The sequence below is a fragment of the Lactuca serriola genome, chromosome 9, assembly GCF_051521515.1.
Source record: "Lactuca serriola cultivar US96UC23 chromosome 9, Lser_US96UC23_V15, whole genome shotgun sequence".
Classification (NCBI taxonomy): domain Eukaryota; kingdom Viridiplantae; phylum Streptophyta; class Magnoliopsida; order Asterales; family Asteraceae; genus Lactuca; species Lactuca serriola.
The window spans coordinates 50734234-50757400 of record NC_136416.1 but is presented as its reverse complement, the minus strand read 5'-3'; the positions used below and the strand labels follow the sequence as shown (position 1 = coordinate 50757400).

Here is a 23167-nt window from a genome sequence, read left to right as displayed (position 1 = left end):
CAATCAAATACTAAACACTGCACTTGGGGTAAAATGACTCTTTTACCCTAGGTCAAAGTCAACTTACTGTTGGGGCTGACTCGCCGAGTTGGGCCACCCAACTCGCCGAGTCCTACTCTCACTTCTCAGTTCTACATGCTGCTACTCGTCGAGTGTGGCATCGACTCGACGAGTACCCTCTTGATCCAAGAACTCAGACAATCTTCATCCGACTCGCCGAGCCGTATGAACAAACTCGACGAGTTGTTCATGATCCTAAGAAGATTGCCTTGGACTCGCCGAGTTGTATGAACAACTCGTCGAGTCCCTCCATCACTGAGTCTACCCTCAACTCGCTGAGTCCACCCTCTAACTCACTGGATTCACTCGACGATGCTCAACATGAAGGACTCGGGAACCCGCGACCCAACTCGCCGAGTCGTTCTTCCCGACTCGCCGAGTCGCCGCCATGCAACTGATTTTTACTCGATCTTGTTTGAATCCAACACATACAATTGATAGATCTGAGTCCAATAAGCTGATTTACCACGTAAAGTTTCCAACTTTACGTGCACAACCTCATGAATAAGGGAAATAAGGCTAAAAGATGCATAAAATGGGTAGATCTATGATTATTATGCAAAGTAACTCCAAAAGACAGTAGATCTGGGCTCTACAACACCCCAACACTCAGATCCAAAGGCATTTCGACTTATTAAGACATTCATGCAACCATAAGGCTTTGAACAACATCAAATAGCTCTTAGAAGAGCTCTAATGGAAGATTAAAGCATATAACAAGAAGGGAACTCCGAAAATACCTCAATAAACTCAGATTTGCCCTTGGATCTTTGCACTACAACTCGATTCCTTGCTTCTTTCTTCTTCTCCTTCTTCACACCTTCACAAAATGGCACCAAATCACTTATAGGCTTTCAAGGGAGGATTAGGGTTTTCTCACTGTGTTTTCAGGGTGAGGGAGGCGAGAATGGGACTATAAGATGATTTAAATAGTGGGCAACCCGGGGATTTAGGGTTTCATCCAGACGGATGGACTCGCCGAGTCCAGGATATGGACTCGCCGAGTCCCCGGCTCACGCGTGCTCTCAGCCGCGACCCCACTCGGCGAGTCAGGCTATGAACTCGCCGAGTTCCTCTTGCAAAACTCACAACAATTACCAATAAATTAACATACCGAGAACGGGTCGTTACACTTCCTCATACGAAGTAAGATTTGGGTGTTCTTTTTATGGACGCTCTCAGTTTAGCATATTCTACGACTTTTTGTTTATATTACTAAGGCTAAAAAGTCCTCTATCGTAAATTTACTATTTACGTCTCCCGGTGTCATGCCGGTTTTTCCGAAAAAGTTCGACGGGTCATAACTTCTTCGTTATGACTCGGATTTCGGCGTTCTTTATATGTACAGAACCCTTGTAACATATACTACAACATGGTTAAGATTAATCCTTCTAAAGAATCTTCCATCAAAAACTCATTTTTGATGCTTATTGTCTCTAAATTGACTAGCCCGGATCTGCGGGCGTTACAATTGGGCATACGCTATCCAAAGATAAACCATAATTTTTAGGGTTTAGACCCTATTTAAGCATCATTATGGACTCAATACCTTTCCCCTCATCAGCCTCCTTCCCTCTAAAGATACCCTACGAAACCCTAGCCATCTTTGGTGCATTCTTGAGCTATTGGTTGAGTTTTGGCCCTTTTTGGTGCATTAGAAGAAGAAGAGACTTGGTGGTGGTGCATCGTTGGTGTTGGAGCCTTAAAATCTAGAGCTATCTTCTTTATTGCAAGCTTTTGGAGGTAAAAATTTCTTACCTTGATGGTTCCTTTGTTGAGATCTCGTTTATGGGTAGATTTAGGAGCTTTTGGTCCCATGACCTTGGTTCTTGGGAGTATGGGCCACTCCAGGACCTTAAAGTGGCATTTCTTAGTAGATCTAAGGTCCTTGAAGCATAAAAAATCAAGTCTTGATGGTTTTGTTTCAACCATGCATGAGTTGTGGACCTTTGTAAGGTGTTTTGGACCTAGGGTTTAGTATTGGGTCCTTGTGAGCCATGCAAGTTGGTAAGTCACCTACTTTATGGATTAAGACATCATTTGGGAGTAGATTTGAAGTTTGGATATCAAAGTCTTTATGGGTTAAGTCGATTGTTGAGAGAAAAGAACTCTGCCTAGTACATTGGGCGTACGTTTAAGTATGTTGCGCGTACTGGGTTTGAGTCCCATAAGTGATCGCGACGAGTAAGTGAGGCATACTATGGTGGTATGTGGGGCCTACTCGCTAGTTGGACTTTTGGGTTTTTTGGGCTAGTTGGGCTATTTTGGGGTTTTGGGGTTTCATATTTTAGCCAAGTAAAGGAAGGGTAAAATGGTCTTTTACCCTAGGATTCGGGATTAAAGACTTAGACTCTCGGATATTTTTTATGCCTTAATTATTAATTAGGATGTTATTTGATCGCATTTAGTGCGGAGATTTCCCGGATTAGCATCCTGAGCATTTACCTGATTTTCTAAGTAGAATGAGGCAAGTCTCCTTACTGTGTTTGATGGTTCGAAGACACCAATGTCGATCCATGGATTATTATTACCTGTATGCTAGTTGTCTGTGTGACCTTGCATGTGTGTATGTATGTCGGGCGGGGCCTGATGCCAAGCGGGGCCCGATGGGTGTGTTGGGCAGGCCCATCACATGATACATATAGATCTGTTTCGAGTGGGGCTCGATGTCGGGGGGCCCGATTCTAGGCGGGGCCCGTTGGTTGTCGAGCATGGCCCATTTTATGTTTGCTATGTACGGTATGAGGTATTTCGGGGAAATCACTAAGCTTTGTGCTTACGGTTTTTAATTTATATTTCAGGTACTAGCGGTTTGAAGGGGAAGAGCTCGGGACGATCGCATTGCACACACCATGATTTTCCACTTATTTGATTCGATGTACTTTTGGGGCGTTTTCTGAATACTTTATGGTTTTGAAAACATGTTTGAATGATGTTTTATTTGTTACAAAAACAAATTTTTGGTTCTGTCTTTTGGGACGTTACAATGAGGTTGTTGTCTGAATGCCCATAAAGGGTAATAAACTCGCGACAATCATGGTTATCCAACCATTATACTTGAAGCGGTGACCTCACATGATTTGTGGATATGACATACATTCTTTGGCTCTGTTGGCTCCCTCAATGACATTAATATTCTTAATGTGTCTACGTTATTTGACATGTATAACGAGACTGCACCAGACTCTTCCTTTCAAGTATCTGGAACATCGTACAGGAACAGGTATTATCTTGTCGACGGGATCTATTCGGAGCGTGCTTGTTTTGTGAAGCCATTGTCTTGTCCAAATAATCAGAAAAGGTTGAAGTTTAAGCGAGTTCAAGAGAAGGCGAGAAAGGATGTTAAACGAGTATTTGGGGCTTTGAAAAAACGTTGACATATTCTTAAATATCCTCCGCCTTATTTAGAGGAGAAGAAAACGAGTGAGTCGATGTATACTTGTATCGTATTGCATAATATGCTTCTCGAAGACAAAGAAATGTAATATGTGAGTATAACGAAGACGAGATCGCTCCACCGACATAAGCTTTTGAGGTTGGAAGCGAGAAGTACCTAGCGAGGAGGGCAATAATTCATGATGTTGAGACGCATCACGTTCTTCGTAGGGACTTAATGAAACATATTTGGAATGTCGACAACATCGATCTTAACGCGGAACCGATCGACGGTTTGGAAGATCAATTTTCCGATGAAGATTTCATTTAGGTCTATCTACGTTTGGTAATTTTAGTTTCTATGTTGTTTATTTTAAATTCTAAGTTATTTATTTATTTTTTGTGTTTGGTATACTTTTCGTTGAAGTTTAATGAAATTATAGTTTTAAATTAAGTTGGTTAAATTTATTATTTTTAATATAAATTAATTTTAAAAAAATGATAAATATGACAACTCACGTCATGAAAATGACAAATGTGGTACCACACCGGTCTTAGAACCTATGTATCTATGATATTTTTTTATTTTAAACATTTTTTTAACATTATGATTGAAATATATCATTTACAAGGTTAAATATGTTATGGTTCTAAAATTATTAGTTGTATTAATTTTAGTGGCAAACGAACTTACACTTTCGACCCACAAAATATATATTCGCATACTAAACTTTCAATTAACTTTAAACAAGATTAAAAGTTACGTGTATCCTTATAAAAACTTATATTTAAATCTTAATAGAATATAAATATTAAAAAAAGGGGCCAAAATAAGGTAATTAACAAAGGAAGAAAAGTATTATTTAAAAAAACCAAAATATTATATGTTATCACCATAACACGTTTTATTGGTTTTGTATTAGGATCCATTTTTTTTTAAAATACTACTTCGAGACAATTGTCCAAGATTTCAAAAACATAAAAAATTAGCGACTGCTATTTTGATTAGGGACGTAAGAATATTTCATATTAATTGTCTTGTTTAGATTTTTTTAATATGCCATTAATTTGAATCAAATTAAACTTATTTATATCGTTTTGTTTTGAAGTTTTGATTCGCCTCCTAACTTTTGTGCTTGTGTTCATTCCTTGATCAAAACAATTTTCATCTTGTTCAAGTTTCAAACTTTTTTCTCTTTAGAAGTTCTGAAAGTCATAAAAAGGGAAATACTAAGAAGGGTTTTGAAGATCTACGGAGAGGAGTTGCAAAGAAGAGTTTGGTAAATGTTTAGGCATTATGAAAATCATATAACTTTTGTGGCGACCACAAAAAAGAGTTCGAAACTCCATTCTAGTTCGAAAGGTGGGGATTTTTGAAAATAATGGTTATTTTGGTCTTTTGTTTATCAACCTTAAAATCTACATAATAAAAGAGCAATTGTGTATTTAGGATCTTATTTGGTACTTTTAGAATTTTTAAAAATTAAAAGTATTTTTAAAGTGTAGTTTAGGAATAGGTTAGATTTACCGTTTTGCCATTTCGGAAAAAAAATAGTTTTTAATATAGTTTTTAATTTTTTGTTGGTCAAATTTTTATGAACCCCAATATTAATTACTTTCGTTTTTGTACGATGGTTTACCAACTTGGTTAACGTTATTCATGAAACTCGCTTCTGCTAAAAAATATATATTTAGTTACAGGTTAAAATAAATGTTTGGTTTTATGAAATTTAAAACAGTAATTTTAATAATAAAATAAATATAAAAATCACATGATGACCTATGGATAATATTTTGTCATCATTTCATAGTTACAAAGATGTCAAAGTGACTATGATAATGTCCATACACCATCATGACAAACTCACATCAACACTAGAGAACCCAAACATATCAAACTTAAAAAATGGTCACTTGTGACTTCATATATAAAACGTTATTGCTTAAATATGCAGAAATTCCATAAATAAAATAAATTTACACATTTAAGAAGTTATAACAAAAGAAAACACAATTATTAAATTTGCACTATTATAACGATTTTTTTGAACAACAAACAATCTGTTCTACGACCGAATTACATTGAATATTTAGAAAGTTCGAACATTCATTAATCTTATTAGAAGTTGATCCGTACACAATAATTTTTTTCAATACGTAACAAATATGTTTTAAAATATTATACTGTAAAATCGTATAAAAATATAAATTGTTGTGCATAAAGATTTTTTTTAATACAAATCATTTCCCATTCCAATTATCCCAAATTAAATTTCTAGCGTTTTTAACTTGACATAACAATTTTCGCATTGAACCCACAAATGTTGGTATTGTTCAGTTAACCCATATGAATAGAACTTTCTGGTATAGTTTGCTCACTTGACTACTATTTCCACTTTTACTACAAATAAAACTAGAAATGTGACTATCAATGCATCTATTAATGTGAGTAACAACTTACTCAAAAAAGTTTGATTGTTTTAGTTTGAAATTGAAGATCTTGTAATTCTTGTAAAACCAAATCATCCAAATAAAAGCTCAATAGCATTGAACATTACCGACTTATAAATATCTTGAAAAAAAAAATAAAGCCAAATAAAAGCAATACCATTGTACATCATCATCAAGTAGCTTGCACCATTAGCGAGTTCAAAATATCTGAAAATAACTTGATGTCATAATCTTGCTAATTAACCAACCCAAAATGAGTTATTCTTTCCAGACGACAAGTCCAACAAACGATTCATCAATTCCAATGCGGTATACTCCAGAATGTCATTAACATTTCATATCATCATATGCCCCTCCACTACCAAAAAGAAGTCTAAGCGCATTGGTTAATTGGTAAATTCATTTTCGAAAGAAAAGATTTTTTGGATGAATGTGCGGTTTTGTTTCATTAAATAGTACTCGAATAGATACCCGAATTACAAAGAATTTCCTCACTATTTTTGTCATATTATCTATCCATCTATCCATTAATTTTTAGCAAATCTATCCTCTAATGATTGTTTTACTTTGAAACATGATGGAAAAAAAAAAAAAAAAAACAAAAAAAAAAAAACAAAAAAAACTATCATTAAATATGCTCTAACTACGAAATATTATTTGAACATTTTTATAATTATTTAAAATTTCACAAAAACCAATATTGAAAAATAAATAAAAGTGGTCAAAATACTTGAGACCTCCATTTTTGTTATTTTATAATTATATCTTTTAAATCTTATTATTAAAAATTTATTATTATTATTATTATTATTATTATTATTATTATTATTATTATTATTATTATTATTATTATTATTATTTTGACAAAGAAAATCAATAAACAATCCTACCAACTTGAAATTCATTAAGTTTGCCACGAGTTTAAAAAAAGTCGTGAATATTAATTTTAAATTTAAACTAAAATTATTTTTAAACGAAAGATCTTCTAAAAATCAACAAATTATATTTAATAGGTTCCACGAGTATATAATAAGCGTTTTCTTTATTTAACATAAAAATATAATAGATCCTAATTTAATGAAATACTTGTGTCTTTTATAGAAATAAAAACCTAAAATATTCGTTGCAACGGTGTAGTTCCAGTTTGTGTAATTTTGTAGAAAAGCAACGAAAAAAAAAGAGAATTTCTAATTCTAAATTTTATGTTATCAAATTTTGAAAATGATCAATGAAACAAATTAAACCATGGTTATCTTGATCTTAAAATATTGAGAAATTAAATCTTCTATAATTTCCTCCTATTTATCTTCTTATTTTTGTTAAATGGTGACAATTAGATTAAAATATTCTTAAAGAAAATTAAATGTGACACATGTTATTATGTGACATGGATAGGAGGATGGTATAAAAAAATTGTAGAAGGATATTTAATTTCTCTAAAAATATTACAAGTATAAAACGATCACAATTGTATTAGAATCGATTATGAAGTAAGACTTGTATTGGGATTTTAGGATCCTACTAAAATTATAAAAACAATTAATTTTTCAAACTTTTTGACTCTAAAATTTGATATTTTTCTCAAAAGATCTTCTATTAAGGCTATGTTTGGCGGACTAGCTGAAAAGCTAGCTGTTAGCTGAAAAGCTAGCTGTTAAATAAAAAGCTAGCTGATAGCTGAAAAGCTAGCTAATAGCTGAAAAGCTAGCTGATAAAAAATAATGTTTGGTAAAAACTAGCTGAAAAGCTAGCTGAAATATATAAAATTACATAAAAGGACATGTAAGAATATGTGTTTCTATAATTAATTAAAGGGTGTATTTGAAAAAAAATTTAAAAAGCTCCTAAAAAGCTAGTCTAAGTAGCTTTTCAAAAAGCTAGCTTATCAGCTACTTTTTGGCTTACCAAACACGACAACATAAAAAAGCTCGAAAAATAAGTTAACTTATCAGCTAGCTGTAGCGCGCCAAACACAGCCTAAGTACTAACCAATGAAATGTATTTTATAGGTTTCACGAAGATTTATTTTTTGTTTAGCAAATTAGCTTATAAACTAGTTTTTTATCTTTTAAGCTAATTTATCAATAAGTTATTTCAAAACATTTTACTAATAAGCTAATTTTTAACTTATAAGTTAGAGTTTCTCACTCACTATGAAATTGAAAATCAAAAAATAAATAAACATGTATTTTTTTTGCCTTAAATATGGAAGACCATCACCAAGCCATTTTATAAGTCATTTTATCTCATTTTTAGGTTGTTTCTATGGAAAACGAGGTTGCTATCATTTGATGGATGACTTAATCTTTGCAAATTAGTTATGGGCAATATTGACTCTTATTGCTTCTCTTTATTTAAAGCCTCAAAGAAAGTTATAAAATCATTAGCGGGGATTTGAATGAGATTTTTTTGGGGTGTGGATTTAGATAATAAAAAATTGACATAGATTGCTAGCTTAGGAAAAAGTGTTTACTCTTATAGATCATGGTGGTCTCGACATTGAAAACCTAAAGAGACAAAACTTATCTCTTTTGGCCAAGAGATGGTGGAAGTCTAAAACGTCAAACAACTGCCTGTAGAAAGTCATCACAACGATTCACGGGGCTATGGGCAGATGCAGTGCTCCATTAATAGCTAAGAGGACAAATATTACTTGGTGTATTATAACTAATTCCCGCAACTCCTATCAAGAAACAACTTGGACTTCATTCAGTTTTGCAATTTAACTATTCTCATACTGATTATGGTTGGTTGTCTTGGTTGTTAAAGGCTTCAAAAGTTTTTTTTTTTTTTTTTTTTTTTTTTTGGGGGGGGGGGGGGGGGGGGGGGGGGCTTCCTACCGCAACTATTTGGAGTACACGGTCCTCACAACATTCCCTCAATACGAGTTATCTTGGAACTACCTCACTCCTAGTAAGGTAAATATCCCGCTTTAGCGAGTAAACCACGAAGAACCGCCAACTCTTGTTAACTATGAGAAACTTAGTATCTGCCCAAACTCTTTTGTCATCAGTGCAACTCGGATGTGGAGTCTGTCATAAAAATCATATTTTCCTTGATTCCCACGTAGCCAAAGGAGTTTGGCTTCAAATATCATCGTGGTGGAAGATATCCCTACCTCCTTCCCCTTAATGATAGATTTGATTCATTGCACACATCTTCTACGTAGGAGAAACTGGTTGGGCTTTGTCCATGAAGCTATTATGATGACCTTCATTTGAGTGATCTAAAACTTTCGAAATCACAAGATGAATTCTTCAAACACTAAGGCTTATTATACTTTGGCAAATGAGGTACAAATCTTATCGCATTTATGGATAAACTCTCGAAAGAGGGAAGTCAGTGCCCCGAGGTGGGCAGAATGGTGCAACAGTCTTATTATGAAATGTCAATCGCAATTCCTAGCCTAATTTATTTATTTTGGGTGTTGTAATTCTTTAGTGCGTTTATTTTGTGTTTTTCTTCTAATCTTTTGATCTTTTTTATAGACCTCACAATGAAGCGGGTTTCGAGCGGATCGACCTTGATCCAAATCCGACCCATAACCCTTATCCACTGGATCAAAGGATTTTCAACCCTTTTGTCCGACCCATTTATAATATTAAGATTATGTTGTAATATTGCATTACAACACATATAACATGAATCACTAAAACCAGATAACATTCATTCCAAAACAAACATCGATTATAGCTTAAGAAATAACATTTCCAAAACAAAACAAATGTCGATTGAGGAAGTGGAAGTGGAATGATCGAACTCCTTGAGTCCTTAACAAAACATTGTTTCGGTGATAAATGTATAACTTATAAATAATAAATTTATATTTTAAAATTTTAGATGGAGCAGGTCGTAAACGGATCGGATCGATAGTGATCTATACCCGACCTTTTTAATAAAAAGGTTAACGAGCACGAGTCATTAATGGGTAAATGAATCATAAAATATGATCCAAACTCATTAACTTTGTACGGGTTTGAAGCGGATCAGGATCAAAACTTGCTCTTTGTATTTCTTTTTCCTAGCTACTTGTGAAGTTGCAATCTCTTCTTCCTAGTTACTTGTTAAGTTGCAATAACACCTTTTACCTTTAAAAAATAAAATAAAATAAAGCTATAGTATAAATTGTTTGTGATTGTATATGACATTGATTATTATTGGTATTTGTATCCATTATGGGTAGTTGTTATTTGATATTAGGTATCATTGATATTTGACATTATTACATTATTTATGATTAATATTGACATTTTTGTGTACGGTTTTCGGGTAGTTTTTTGTTACCTCTAAGTTTATTTGAAAAATAAACTCTATTTGTCTTACTTTGCACATTATTTGCTCAAACATTATTATTTGGGATTTGACATTATTTAAGTATTCATGATAAAATTAAATGTCTTAATTACGTGTTTGTCGTAAATTGCAAAATTTGATATATAATATGAATTTCAATTGGTATATTGACGTTAAGTAGCTTTCAAATTATTATATGTTCGTCAAGATAAGTTGCTTGCTTGCTTGTTTGTGACTTGTGAGTGGTAATCTAATCTTGCCTGTTTTCAAATAAGTCACACTCTCGATTAATTACTTTCATATGGTATCATTTATATAAATTTTTGAATTTATTTTGATTATCTAGGTCGTGGTTGGTTTTATTAAATTTTAATATTATATTTTTAATCCGAAAAATGTTATTATGTTTGTCATCATCGAAAGTGGGCAAATTATTGGTACATTTGGTGTATGTGATTAGCACCTCCTGTCAATCTCATTTATTTTTATGAAAGCAAACGTGAAACATTAATACTGTTTACTAATCATTCTACGTAGTATGAAGACTTTAATAAAACAGACTGATAACAATTCGATAGATATGTGCTCAAACTAAACTAGATATTTCATTTGGATGCACTTGCTTTGACATCCATTGGATTGGTGATCGTAAAGCTTGATGATAAATATTATAATTCCGTTATCAAATTGATTGTTTGTTGAGATTAAATATTTTATATAGAAGCGTGTCATTGTTTGATATGTGTGTCACAACAGTTGAAGGAAAAATAATATTAAGACTGCATGGTATGGGCAACGTCCGAATGCGTTATTGTAACGTGACAACGAGAGGCAATACCTGTTTTCCTCTCTGTTTTTCTTCTTGCTTGACCTCACGATGGCGTTTTTTCGGCGGAACACCACCCCCTTTTCCTGTTTTCATGGTGTTTTTCTTGCTTGGCCTCACAAAAACGCAAGTGAGCATTGCCCACACCTTACACTCTAAAGGAAGTTGAGATTGTTGATCAATAAGACTATCTTTATCAGTCGGGTTGTGGACGATCAATCATTTAAAAATATAAAATATACTATATGGGGTAATTGGTCGCAACCTAGATCAGCTGACAAACAATTTTCACAACCGATGGACACATGGCAAAATATAAGTGGTTTTCTTTTTTTTCTTTTTATTATTTTTTCTATTTTTCAATTTAACAACTATTTATTAGATATTTTTATAATAAAATTATAAAAAATATATATCAAAATTTATGACTTTTAATTCCTTATCAATAAAGTATAATACTGATATAATTTATATATTTTTCTGACACTTGTATAATATAGTTTTTATGAAACATCCCAAAAATACGGTCCAAAAATTTCGTTTTAAATCATTTAAGAAAAACCATATTTGTCAAACATCATAATAACAAAACCACAAGCATCAAAATGTCATAAATCGTGTATCTCAAAAATCTCATATCATCTATCAATGCATCAAAATCATATGTCAAATATCAGAGTGAATCCTCCCAGGCTAAAAGTTGTGGTGTGTGCCATGCAGTCATCTCGAGCTCTTCTCTTTGCTAGTAGAAGTACCTGAAACCAAAACTAAAAACTGTAAGCACGAAGCTTAGTGAGTCTCCCCAATTACCACATACCATACACATATCATATAAACATATCTTGGGCCCTACCCCCGCTACATCGAATCAGGCTCGACATCGGCTTTCTTGACATCGGGCCCCTCCCGGCATCGAACCCTATTTGGCATCGGGTCCCGCCAGACATCGAGCATATCTTAGAATACATGTGAACACAGTCAAATAATACACATAAACCTAAGAATGTATCATTAACATTTAAACATTCCTCAGGCCCCACCCGACATCATACCGTAGTCCAAAAACATGCTAGCATTCCTCGGGACCGCCCCGACATCGGACCGAAGTCCGGATACATACAAGCACTACACATGCAAGAATCACAAAGACATCAAGCATAGAAGCATTCCTCGGGACCACCCCGACATCTGATCAAAATCCGAAAAAGCATATAAACCTACATCGGGCCCGCCGGGCATCGGACCGTAGTTTGGAACTACTACTAGCTAACGGGCCGACCTTGGTGCCTTAGACCCGTTTCTACTAGAGGAAACTCACCTCGTATGCTAGCTGTGAAATCTCATGTGAGGAATCTCCGACGGCTGCTCCAACGACTCCCCGACTATCAATTTCACAATAACACTTAATCAAAATATGATAATCCTTCGTCAACGTCCTGGTCAAAGTTAAAGTCAAGGGCAACTCCCGATCGAATCAACTCGTCGAGTTACCTTCTAAGTCGAAGAGTTCCTATACTACTCAGACTCGTGATCAACCGAGTAAACTCGTCGAGTCCCTTTACAGACTCATCGAGTTCTACTTGGCACAGAATCGGGACAACCTGACTCAACTCGTCGAGTCCTTTTCTGGACTCACTGAGTTCCCTTGTCTATCTGCGCTATCTTAATTGATTAAGCCCCTACACTTCAGATCCAAGCTTCACACTTCAGAAAAACCCTTACAATGCCCTTTTAAGGGTAAAGTTTCTAACTTTACCCATTAGTACCTCTTTTTAAAGGGCCTAGCTCAAACCCTAATTCCTTAGGACATAGAACTTGGTCCTTATGCCATCCTTACACCCAAATAAAGCTTACAACCTCATATTTACACCCCTAACACTAAATGGACACGTAAAGTTCCCACCTTTTCCACAAGCATGGCCTTTGGGGCTAAAAAGGCCAATATGACACTTTAAGGCTTGCATGGGGGCTCCAATGGCATGAAGTTTGCACCTTTATGTCATTTCAACCCCTCTAGGTCCTAGATCTGGAAGAATACCCACTTGGGTCGATCATTCTCCAAAAGCTATCATTATTGGCCCAAAAACCATCATAAAGATGGACATAAAGAGATCTAATGAACTAATAGCCAAGATAGAAACTTGATTACCAGAAAATGTAGCAAATGGCGTGTAGTTTCTGGATCTACTCTTCCCTTCTTGAGCCTCTATCTTCTTCTTGTTCTGCAAGCTTCAAAAGTACACAAAGATTACTAAAAAATGGTTCACACTCTAGGGTTTTGTGGATTAGGGTATGGGACAGGGAGGCTGGAAATGAGGCCAATGGGTGGGGGTTAAGGAGCTTAAATAGGGTGCAAAACCCCAAATTAGGGTTTAACTCTAGCCTGATCTAATCGTCGAGTCGAGGGCTCTTGACTCGTCGAGTAGGTAGCTTAAACCCCGCGTATAATCTGTCCTCTACTCGACGAGTTAAGGCCACCAAATCGTCGAGTTACCCTTTCAAAATAAATAAATCAATGACTTAAATGCATATCAGGAACCAAGCGTTATAATTCTCCCCCACTTTGTCTTAGACTTCGTCCTCGGAGTCTGTTGCGTCTGAAAACAACTCCGGGTAGTGCTCCCTCATCTCCTCCTCGGGCTCCCAAGTCCACTCAGAACCCTTGCGGTGCTGCCATTGCACTAGCTGAACAACCTTGTTCATCAAGGTTTTCGTATTGCGATCCAGAATCGCCACCGATCTCTCAATATAGTTCAGGCTGTCGTCAACTTGAATATCCTCCAAGGGTACAATTGCTGAATCATCCACTAAGCACTTCCACAACTGGGAAACATGGAAAGTGTTGTGGATCTGACTGAGCTCTGCTGGAAGGTCCAACTGATATGCCACCTTCCTCGCCTGAGCAATAACCCTGAAAGGACCAATGTACCTGGGGCCTAGCTTGCCCCACTTCCGGAACCAGATGACACCTTTCCAAGGTGACACCTTCAGGAGGACCATATCTTCCACCTGAAACTCCAGGTCTGAACACAACTTGTCGGTATAGCTCTTCTACCGACTCTAAGCAGTCTGAAGCCTGCTGGATCCGCTCTGTAGTCTTGAGTACTACTTCAGTAATCCCTTAGACTCTCTTACCAACCTCGCCCCAATAGATTGGGGTCTTACACTTCCTCCCATAGAGCATCTCGAAGGGAGGCCGGTCTATGCTGGCGTGGTAACTGTTGTTATACGAAAATTCCGCTAACGGAAGATACGTATGCCAACTGCCACTGAAATCCAAAACACATGCACGTAGCATGTCCTCGAGAGTTTGTATCGTCCTTTCACTATGTCCGTCTGTCTGATGGTGTAAGTCGGTGCTGAAGCGAAGACGAGTACCATCTCGTCGTGAAACCACTTCTAAAACCTGGAAGTGAAACGAACATCTCGGTTTGACACCACCGAGACAAACACTCTATGTCGTGCCACTATCTCTCCCAAGTAAATCTCAGCCAGCTTCTCGGCCGATATACTCTCCTGGATCGGGATAAAATGAGCACTCTTGGAGGGCCCATAACATCGTCTTAACGCGAGGCACACCGCCTGCTTGCTCGTTTTGTTGCTTCTCATGGTAACGACAACCTAGAGCAACGACGTCTTCTTCTTCTTTCTTCATTAGCTTCTCTTCACCTTAACAGCGGTATAACATGGAACATCATCCCCAAATTTCGTTATGAAGAGAAGACGGTGATCTGGCTGCGTTGTGGGTGGATATTGGTGTTGCCCACACCCAATGCTCTTATACTATCGGGAACTATACATCACACACATGTGGTGTGGGGATGACACGACATCCATATAGCTATAAGAACATCACCTCGAGGTTATGTGGAGTCTCTCTCTCTCTCTCTCTCTCTCTCTCTCTCTTTCTCTCTCGTATACCCAAGAAGATGGTGGATTATAGACTAAGGTGGCCACTCTTCTAGGCGTGAGTATACTCGACGGTTGAATCAACCAAAGTATCAAAGAAATCAAAAAATGCAACTGAACTTTTACGGAGTTCATGGCCATGCCTTTATCTTATTTCTTGATTTTTTTTTTTTATAAAACTCAACTAGCCAAGTTTAGAAATTTTGAACTTGAATGTTGGGATGTCAATTATATGATATATGATGTCTCTTGTTCATTTTTGCTTAAGAAAACACCGTAATAAACAAATCTCTAAATGATGAAAGTTTTTCGAATCTTTACAAGCTCAAATACTCGTATAATTTAATCTAGTAATCGTAACTTACTTGCTTCATATTATGTATTGGCTTGGAGTAAAACCATTCAAGATTATTGTTATTGTAAGTGTGTAGCTATTCTGTGAGTAAAATCCATATTCTCCTCTTAAGATAATGGTGAGAATTAAATATAGAGAATGTTGTATACACAATTTCCAATCTACTTTTAAAGGTTTGTATTGTAGTGGATCATCATCGGTGATTGAATATGGTGAAGAGGGAGTAAAGGACTCCTATTCGAATCGAATTAAGCTCTCGATATACAGATTAACCACTATAAATCATTGTGTTTGAATTATCTTTGTAAATGCCGGTTGGAAGATCGAACAACTTTGTAATTTATTCATATAGATTAAAATGATGTGTTTAATTTTAGAAACATTTTGTGGGGTTTGTTCAAGATTGTTATTATTTATAACAAAGTGTCATGAGCACCCCCCGCCTGGGTGCACTTTCATACTATCATATTACACCCTGTTCAAGAGTTCAACTTAACGAGAGAAAGGAAAAGAAATGGGTGGAAATAAGAAGAAAATAAAAGAAATTGGTGTTTCCGAGTTTCATTAAAGGAGGAAGTGGAAGAAAATTGGAGGATCACTTTTCCTCCTAACTTTCTTTCCGATTTGGGAGAATTTGGAAAGAAAGAACAAAATGATTTATTTTCCTTCCACTTTTCTCCAGCTCGGGAACACAAAAGAAAATTTTGTTTTCCGTTCTTTTCTCTTTTTTTCTCTCATGGCTTTTTTTTTTCTCTTCTTTTCTTTTGTTAAGCTCAGGAACGAAACGTTAGTAGTTTACCTTTTGGCTCCATCACGGTGTTAATCGACAGATGGTTTTCGTGGATGTGTGGGAATGTATATATGTTGTAAAATGTAGATCGAATTTTGTTTTTATTATTTGATGAGGTTTTAACTCCACTAAAACCGGTTCATGATGGCAAAATGGCCTATTAAGGTTGACTTTAAAAGTGAAGAACAAACGACATCCACATAAAAGGCTGAAGCTACAAAATATTTAAGAGACAACAAATGTTAAACTTCAAGGAATGGACCAAATCCGTAGCTCTCATCTAACTATAGGGACGAAAACTATAGTTTACCCTAAAATATGCAGGCATGATTCATGCTTAACCCATTATACTCACATCAACATAAAACTCGAATATTTTTAAATCCACACTCCAACTCGATAAAGTTCAACTCAATAGAGTTTCAAAATGTTAATTTCCTTTAGATATGAAAAGATTCAGTTGATGTAAAGCAATATTATATGACCAAAAAGTGACCATTCCTTTTGATTTAATTAGAATATGAATTTTAAACGACAATCACATAACATAATACATACAAACATGCTTACGATTTCATTCAATCTTACGCTTTCACAATGCGCATTCACAATGAATTTTAAACGACAATCACAATGCATTGAACTCCATAATTTTATAAACAATTTCATATTCCATGCAAGTATACCAATTTTTTTAATATAATGCATCAAACTCTTCAAAGTTCAAAGGAACAATACAAAAACTAATCTATTATATTTATTGAAGAATTAAAAAAAAACTTTCATTTTTTCCATTGAAAAATTCAATAAATTTCAAATATATTGAATGTTGTGGTATGTCATAATGGTAAAGTTTCATATATCAAATAGCACACTTACCATCTTATTCAATGTCTCATTAAATTTATCTTACCATAAATGACATGTATAATGTAAACTTTTATAGTTAGCTATAAAATCCTCATATTTACTTACAAATTTACACTAGTGAGAACTATAACATAAAATTAAATAATTCTCGAAAGGTGTTAGATGGTTAGTGAATGTAACATCTTAACAAAACTCACTAAATTCTATTTGAACATCATGTTTGCTTAGAAGTGAAATAATGGATGGAGAACATGGCCAAATATGATCAATATACAATCATTTATGACCCTAAACGTGGTATATAATTAAAAGATTAATCGTTTATGACCAACATAAAATTGTTAACGACCCTTTATAACTTATTCAAATAATTTGAATAGATTTGGGTTAATAAACAAATTTTCGTTTCAATCTTTGTTGGTAAGGCCTATTTCAACAATGTATGTGCCTCTATTTACATATGAAGTTTATGTATTTAGGCACTAACCATAAACTTAACTCATTATAATTTTGTAAGGAGATAATCGATAAAAAACTATTACACAAAAATAATTATAAATCCTAATTAATTAGAAGGGCAAATCCATGATTCTTCATTACCTTGAACTTGATCATCACCGTTTCTTGATGTAACCACGACATTCTTTGAGCCGCCTATGTTTTGAGTATTTCCAATTAACCCCTCAAAATTTTCCAATTTTTCATCTTCACTCCTCCATCTCTTAGAAGGGTCATGAAAACCACTCAAATGGTGGGATTGCTGCTGAGGAATTGTGGTTTGTAAGAGGGATTGAAACGATAACATTGGGTTTTGTATATCTAACAAAGTAGAGGGCTGTTTTTGAAAACCATGAATATCGGCAGGGGCTAATTGGTAATTACTTGAAGTAGTGGCGGCAGTAATATTATTGCTAGTGCCAGACTCTACAATATTGGCCGTAGAATTCAAAAATGATGGCTGCTGTTGTTGAACTTTCTGCGCCGACGGCCGGAGAGGGTACAAAGACCCGCCGCCGCCGTCACTACCGCGACCAAAAAGGTCCAGACGGCGAGAAAATGGGGCGGAGGAGAAAGGTGCGGTGGGGATGCCGGTGAATTCTTGAACCATTTGCCGGAAGTTAGTCGTGTCGGTGGTGAGAACGGTGGTGGGTGCTCGTCGGGAAGCTCTCGTACGTTTCTTTGGGTTCTTTACTGTTACTTGATGAAGATGATCCGATCCATGACTAGTTTTTGTATTTGTATCCATGGTTGATGCCGGGTTAGGGTTAATAGGGTAGGTACCGAAGTCTGCGAGGTTCCGGTCCGAGCGGATGTTTCCGGTCCAGACTGAGCCGAGATCTTGGAGCGTGTTTGGGGTTGAAAAGGACGAGGTTGAAGAAGGATCAAAGAAGGAGGTGTCAGAGGGTGGCGGACGGTGGTTGTGGTGGTGATGAGATGATGATGACAGTGGTTGTAGGAGGTGGTTGAGGTTAGGGTTGAAGTGGTTGGAAGGATTTAGGAAGGAAGATATCGATGGTGTTCTTGAATCATATTCTTCATTATTATCGCCACCACCGGCGCCGCCGCTTGATGACTGAAAGCTGCCACTGTTGCTGGAGTCCATAGATGGTGGTGGAAAGAAAGGAGATGAAAATAAGGGAAAGCAAGAAAGGATTTTATCATGGATTTCTAATGGTTCTAGTTTTTATTTCTTCGTAATTTTATTTTTAAATGAAAAAGTTACGACAATCATTTGTGCAAATTAAGACAAATTATAAATAAGGACACTTGTTAGGTCAATTTTTTGATTTTTGGTCATCCAAATTTTAAAAACGACATTAAATTATAGAAATCTTTTTCAGCTGAACGGACAGTCAAGAATCAATTTTTTTAGATTTAAAAATAGAACTATTTTATTTTAAGCTTTTGGATTTAAAGCTAATAACTTGATAATAAATATTTATTTTAATAAATAAATAGTATTAATTTTTTTTGCCAAGTATCACTTTAATACAACTGCTTATTAATATTATGTCACGTGTGTCATGTAGATATATTAGGTAATTCATTTCAAAATTCAAATTTATACTTTCTAATTATATGTTAAATTTGAAGTTATAATAATTTTAAAAATTTAATATATCTCTTAATTAATAATTTATTTAAATTGACTTATTTAATATAACTGATTAATAATTATAAATTTTTATTATTAAAATTGAATTAATTTTATGACCATGGTTCCTACAAATTATAAACTAGTTAATAATAACTAAATCATAGAATTCATTTAGCATGCATATTTCTTGTTTTTTCAATTGTACAGAAGGTTTAAATTATAATGTAATTAAAAAAAATACAACGATTATAAGCTAAAAAGTAACATAATTTAGATTGTGTATGTTTAGTCATTTATATTTATTTTTATATATATTTAATTATTTATGATTGTTTTTTTATACATGTAATCATTAAATATAATTGTCACATGTATACAAACTAAAAAACTTAAGTGACTAAATATATATAAAAAACATAAATAACTACATGTATATAAAAATAAACATAAAAAACTAAATGTGTATAATTTAAACTATATTATCCTTTTAAGTTATTAGTATGATTTTAATTATTAGATTATGATTCGCGTTAAACGTAGATAAACGCATAAATAAAATACAAACGTATATAGATAATGCAGAATAATTATAAAAAATTAGGGTTATTGATATTATTGAAATGTGTAGAAAATACTCTGAAACCGATATATATATATATATATATATATATATATATATATATATATATATATATATATATATATATATATATATTCATTGAAGGACCTCTCTGTAGACAACATTTTTTGTTTTATTAGTTGAACGACTTTCCTCGTCACATATGAGTAACTTCAAACTTTTTAACTTGTGACACAGGAAACAACTATATACAATTGACCATGTGTGAAAACGGAGCCACTCAAGTATAATCCAACATTTGACAATGTACTTTCAAAATACATTGTTATTTTATGGTTATATTGCGAAATAAAACTGTTTATTTAAAAAAAAAAACAGCAATTTATTTATGTTCCTTTAAAATGAACCACATAACCCCCCATAATATTAAATATAAAGAAACTCTAACCGATAAATATAAAATAATTATGTTTGCTCAATTTAGATATTGTCCATTATTCATTGAAAATGTCAAAAGACAGAATTGGCACACAACTTACTTGTTATTATGAGACGGATTAAATAATTTAAACATATGAGGATGTCTTTTTATTTTATTTTATGATAATGATAAAATAATGGAAAAATGAATGTTTACTTAAAGACATTTATGGACGTTTGAGTAAGGTCTGTGGTCTTAATTGTTGAGTATTCGTATCTTTTACATATAACTATTAAATGATTGTTCAAGATGAATTAAAAAAACAACATTTTCTTGTTGCTTCGATGTTAAACATATAAAAGAACAAAAAAAAAACTTGATTTTCATTATATACCAATTTAGTACAAAAGTAGCCAACCGTAATTAAAGCAGGGAGAAAACCAGTAAGGAAATTGATAAATTGAGGTTTTATTTTTTAAACATGTGATAAGGTAGAAACATACCAAGACATGTAGTTAGAAGCTCGGATTCCTTCATCACCGCCTCAATGAGTTCAACGGACAACCCTAAACAGATCAAAAAAGTTAAAATTTTCAAATAAAGATTAATAAAATGGGGCTGAATTTACGAGAATGTTAAAAAGATGGAGGTATCGATAACCTACAATTGAATGAATAAGGGATCTATTAAACGATTTAAGATGGAAATCACCTATTGAGAAGATACTTGAATACAACACCAAAAAATCATAAAAGGTAAATGGAAAGAAGTGTCAATTGTAAGGAATGAAATTGAATATTTTTGGGAGGAATGAAAATTTTCAAATGAGTATAGCATGTATGTAACATCCCGATGTTGAGGTATTTTCAATTTCGACCCTTTGTATGATTAAATATTGCATTTTGGTCCCTAAGTAAGAGAAAGAGTGCAAAAGGGCCCATAGTGGTATTTTGGTAACTTCAGACTTTAAGGGATACGTTGAGCGTACATGTGTACGCTAACTCGCTAAGCATACTAAGGCGCGCCTTAGTACACACAGGGCAAACGTAAGGATCATGCAAAACCTAATTTTTAGGGTTTGGTTCATATTTAAACCTCTTTATAGCCTCACATCCCATTCTTATTCAGCCTCCCTCTATGATATCGACTCCCAAGCAAGACCTAAGTGAAAGAGAGCATTTTAGAGCCTTTTGAGTGATTATATGTGTTATTGAACAACAAGAAGAGAGTGGTGTGGAGAGCTTAGAGTTTGGGAAGCACTTTGGATATGAGATTTCCTTCTTGTTAGCAAACTCCAGAAGGTAAAAGGTTTGCATCTTGATCACTCCATCTTGTAGATCTAGACTTTTGTTCTTTTAAGACACTTTTTGGTCCCAAAATAGTGATTTTTTAACATGGCATGTTCTTAACCCAGTAAGTCGTCCTTTCAGACCTAAGGAGAGTCTTGAGTCATAAAAATGTTATCTTAATGTAACATCCGTTAAATTCATGAAAAATTTAAACTTTTTAAATATCCCAAAACATTCATTGTTTAAAAATTGTTTTCAAAATAATATAACATCAGAGAATCCCAGAATCATGACATAAAATGTGAGGAGGTGCACGATCAAGTCTTCGCCTTCCTGTTGGTCATTCGAAGTACCTGAAACAAAATCCACAACTATGAGCCCGAAGCTTAGTGAGTTCCCCCAAAATACCAACGCCATATAACAGAACAATATCATAAACAAATAGTATGCATATAGAGTCTTCAACATGACTGGACCGCCTCATCGGGCCTTCGGTCAATCTGGCCCACTCTCAGAACCTTCAGCATGTCTGGACCGCCTCACCAGGCCTTCAGCCTGTCTGGACCATTCTCTGGGCCTTTGGCCTGACTGGTACGCCCTGATAGGCCTTCAGTCTATCTGGGCCACCCTGGGTATGTTGGCCTAGAGCACAAAGCATGACCGCCTCCACCCACCCACAATCACATCATCACATAGATATCAAACGCTAGCTGGCACATACAATATTCATACAGTCCTAACATATCATCAATCATAGCATCATCCTATACACTAGGATACGAATCTAACAGATCACTACACATAGCATCATACGATAACTAGGATAATAATCCAAAAGGGTCGACCTTGGTACCTTCGACCCTGTTAGTATAGTGAGGAAAACTCACATCGCAAGTAGCACTGACTGACAAGATCCAACTCTCGAATCACGACTCTGAACTCAACCGCCTACAATCACCATGTGAATAACTCCATCAAAATCCCTAATTACCAAAATACCATTAAAGTCAAACTTGGGCAACCTTGGTCAAAGTCAGAGTCAACAGTCAAGGTCAACAATCAATGTTGACCCAACTTGTCGAGTGTATCTTCCGACTCGTTGAGTTCCTTCAGAACTCAAAAAACCGCGAAAAACCGAGTCAACTCGCTGAGTCGTCAAGACAACTCGTCGATTTCGTATAGTGTCCAGAAGATCGAGGAAACCCCGGGCCAACTCGCCGAGTTAGCAGAGCAACTCATCGAGTTATCCTTGTCTTATCTCATTCAGCCATCTCCCAAGAGAGTCTAATGCTCCAAATTATAGATCTGGTCCCCTAGGACGAAGATACCACGTAAAGTTGTTAACCTTACGCCCATGCATGGAATCAAAGGGCTAAAACACTCATACATAGATTAATAAGGGGTTTAGAGCATGAAAGAAGGCTAAGACTTGATACAGATGACAACTTTATGGCAAAAGAGGCCATGAAACGTCCAGATCTGAAGTCATGGCTACATGACATGTTCAAATCCAAGAATGACCCCAGTATAAGCTAATAGTGACCACAAACTCTTAAATGAAGAGATCTAGCAAATAAATGACAACGTTATCAACTTTATACCTAAAAATGCTTGCCACAACAGAGTAAACACCGGATCTACAGTCTCTCCGTTTATCCAACTTCTTCAAGCTTCTTGTTCCTTATAAAAGTTCACCAAAAATCACTCTCTAAGCTCTCTCTCACACACACAATGAGGGAAAAAGCATGAACTAGGGTTTTTCTCTAGACAAGGAGGCGATGAGGGAGGCCAAAAATGAGAGTTAAGGCCTTTAAATATGGTGCAAACCCTAAAAATTAGGGTTTTCATGT

At 35.0% G+C, this 23167-nt stretch overlaps 1 protein-coding gene across 1 annotated transcript; it reads right to left on the bottom strand.

Moving 5' to 3' along the window:
* Positions 1–17494: 17494 nt before the first annotated feature.
* Positions 17495–18532, bottom strand: LOC145075681 (uncharacterized). The gene has a single exon (XM_079021832.1). It carries the CDS (start codon positions 18530–18532, stop codon positions 17495–17497), a length of 1038 nt encoding a protein of 345 aa, XP_078877958.1.
* Between the last annotated feature and the right edge of the window lie 4635 nt (positions 18533–23167).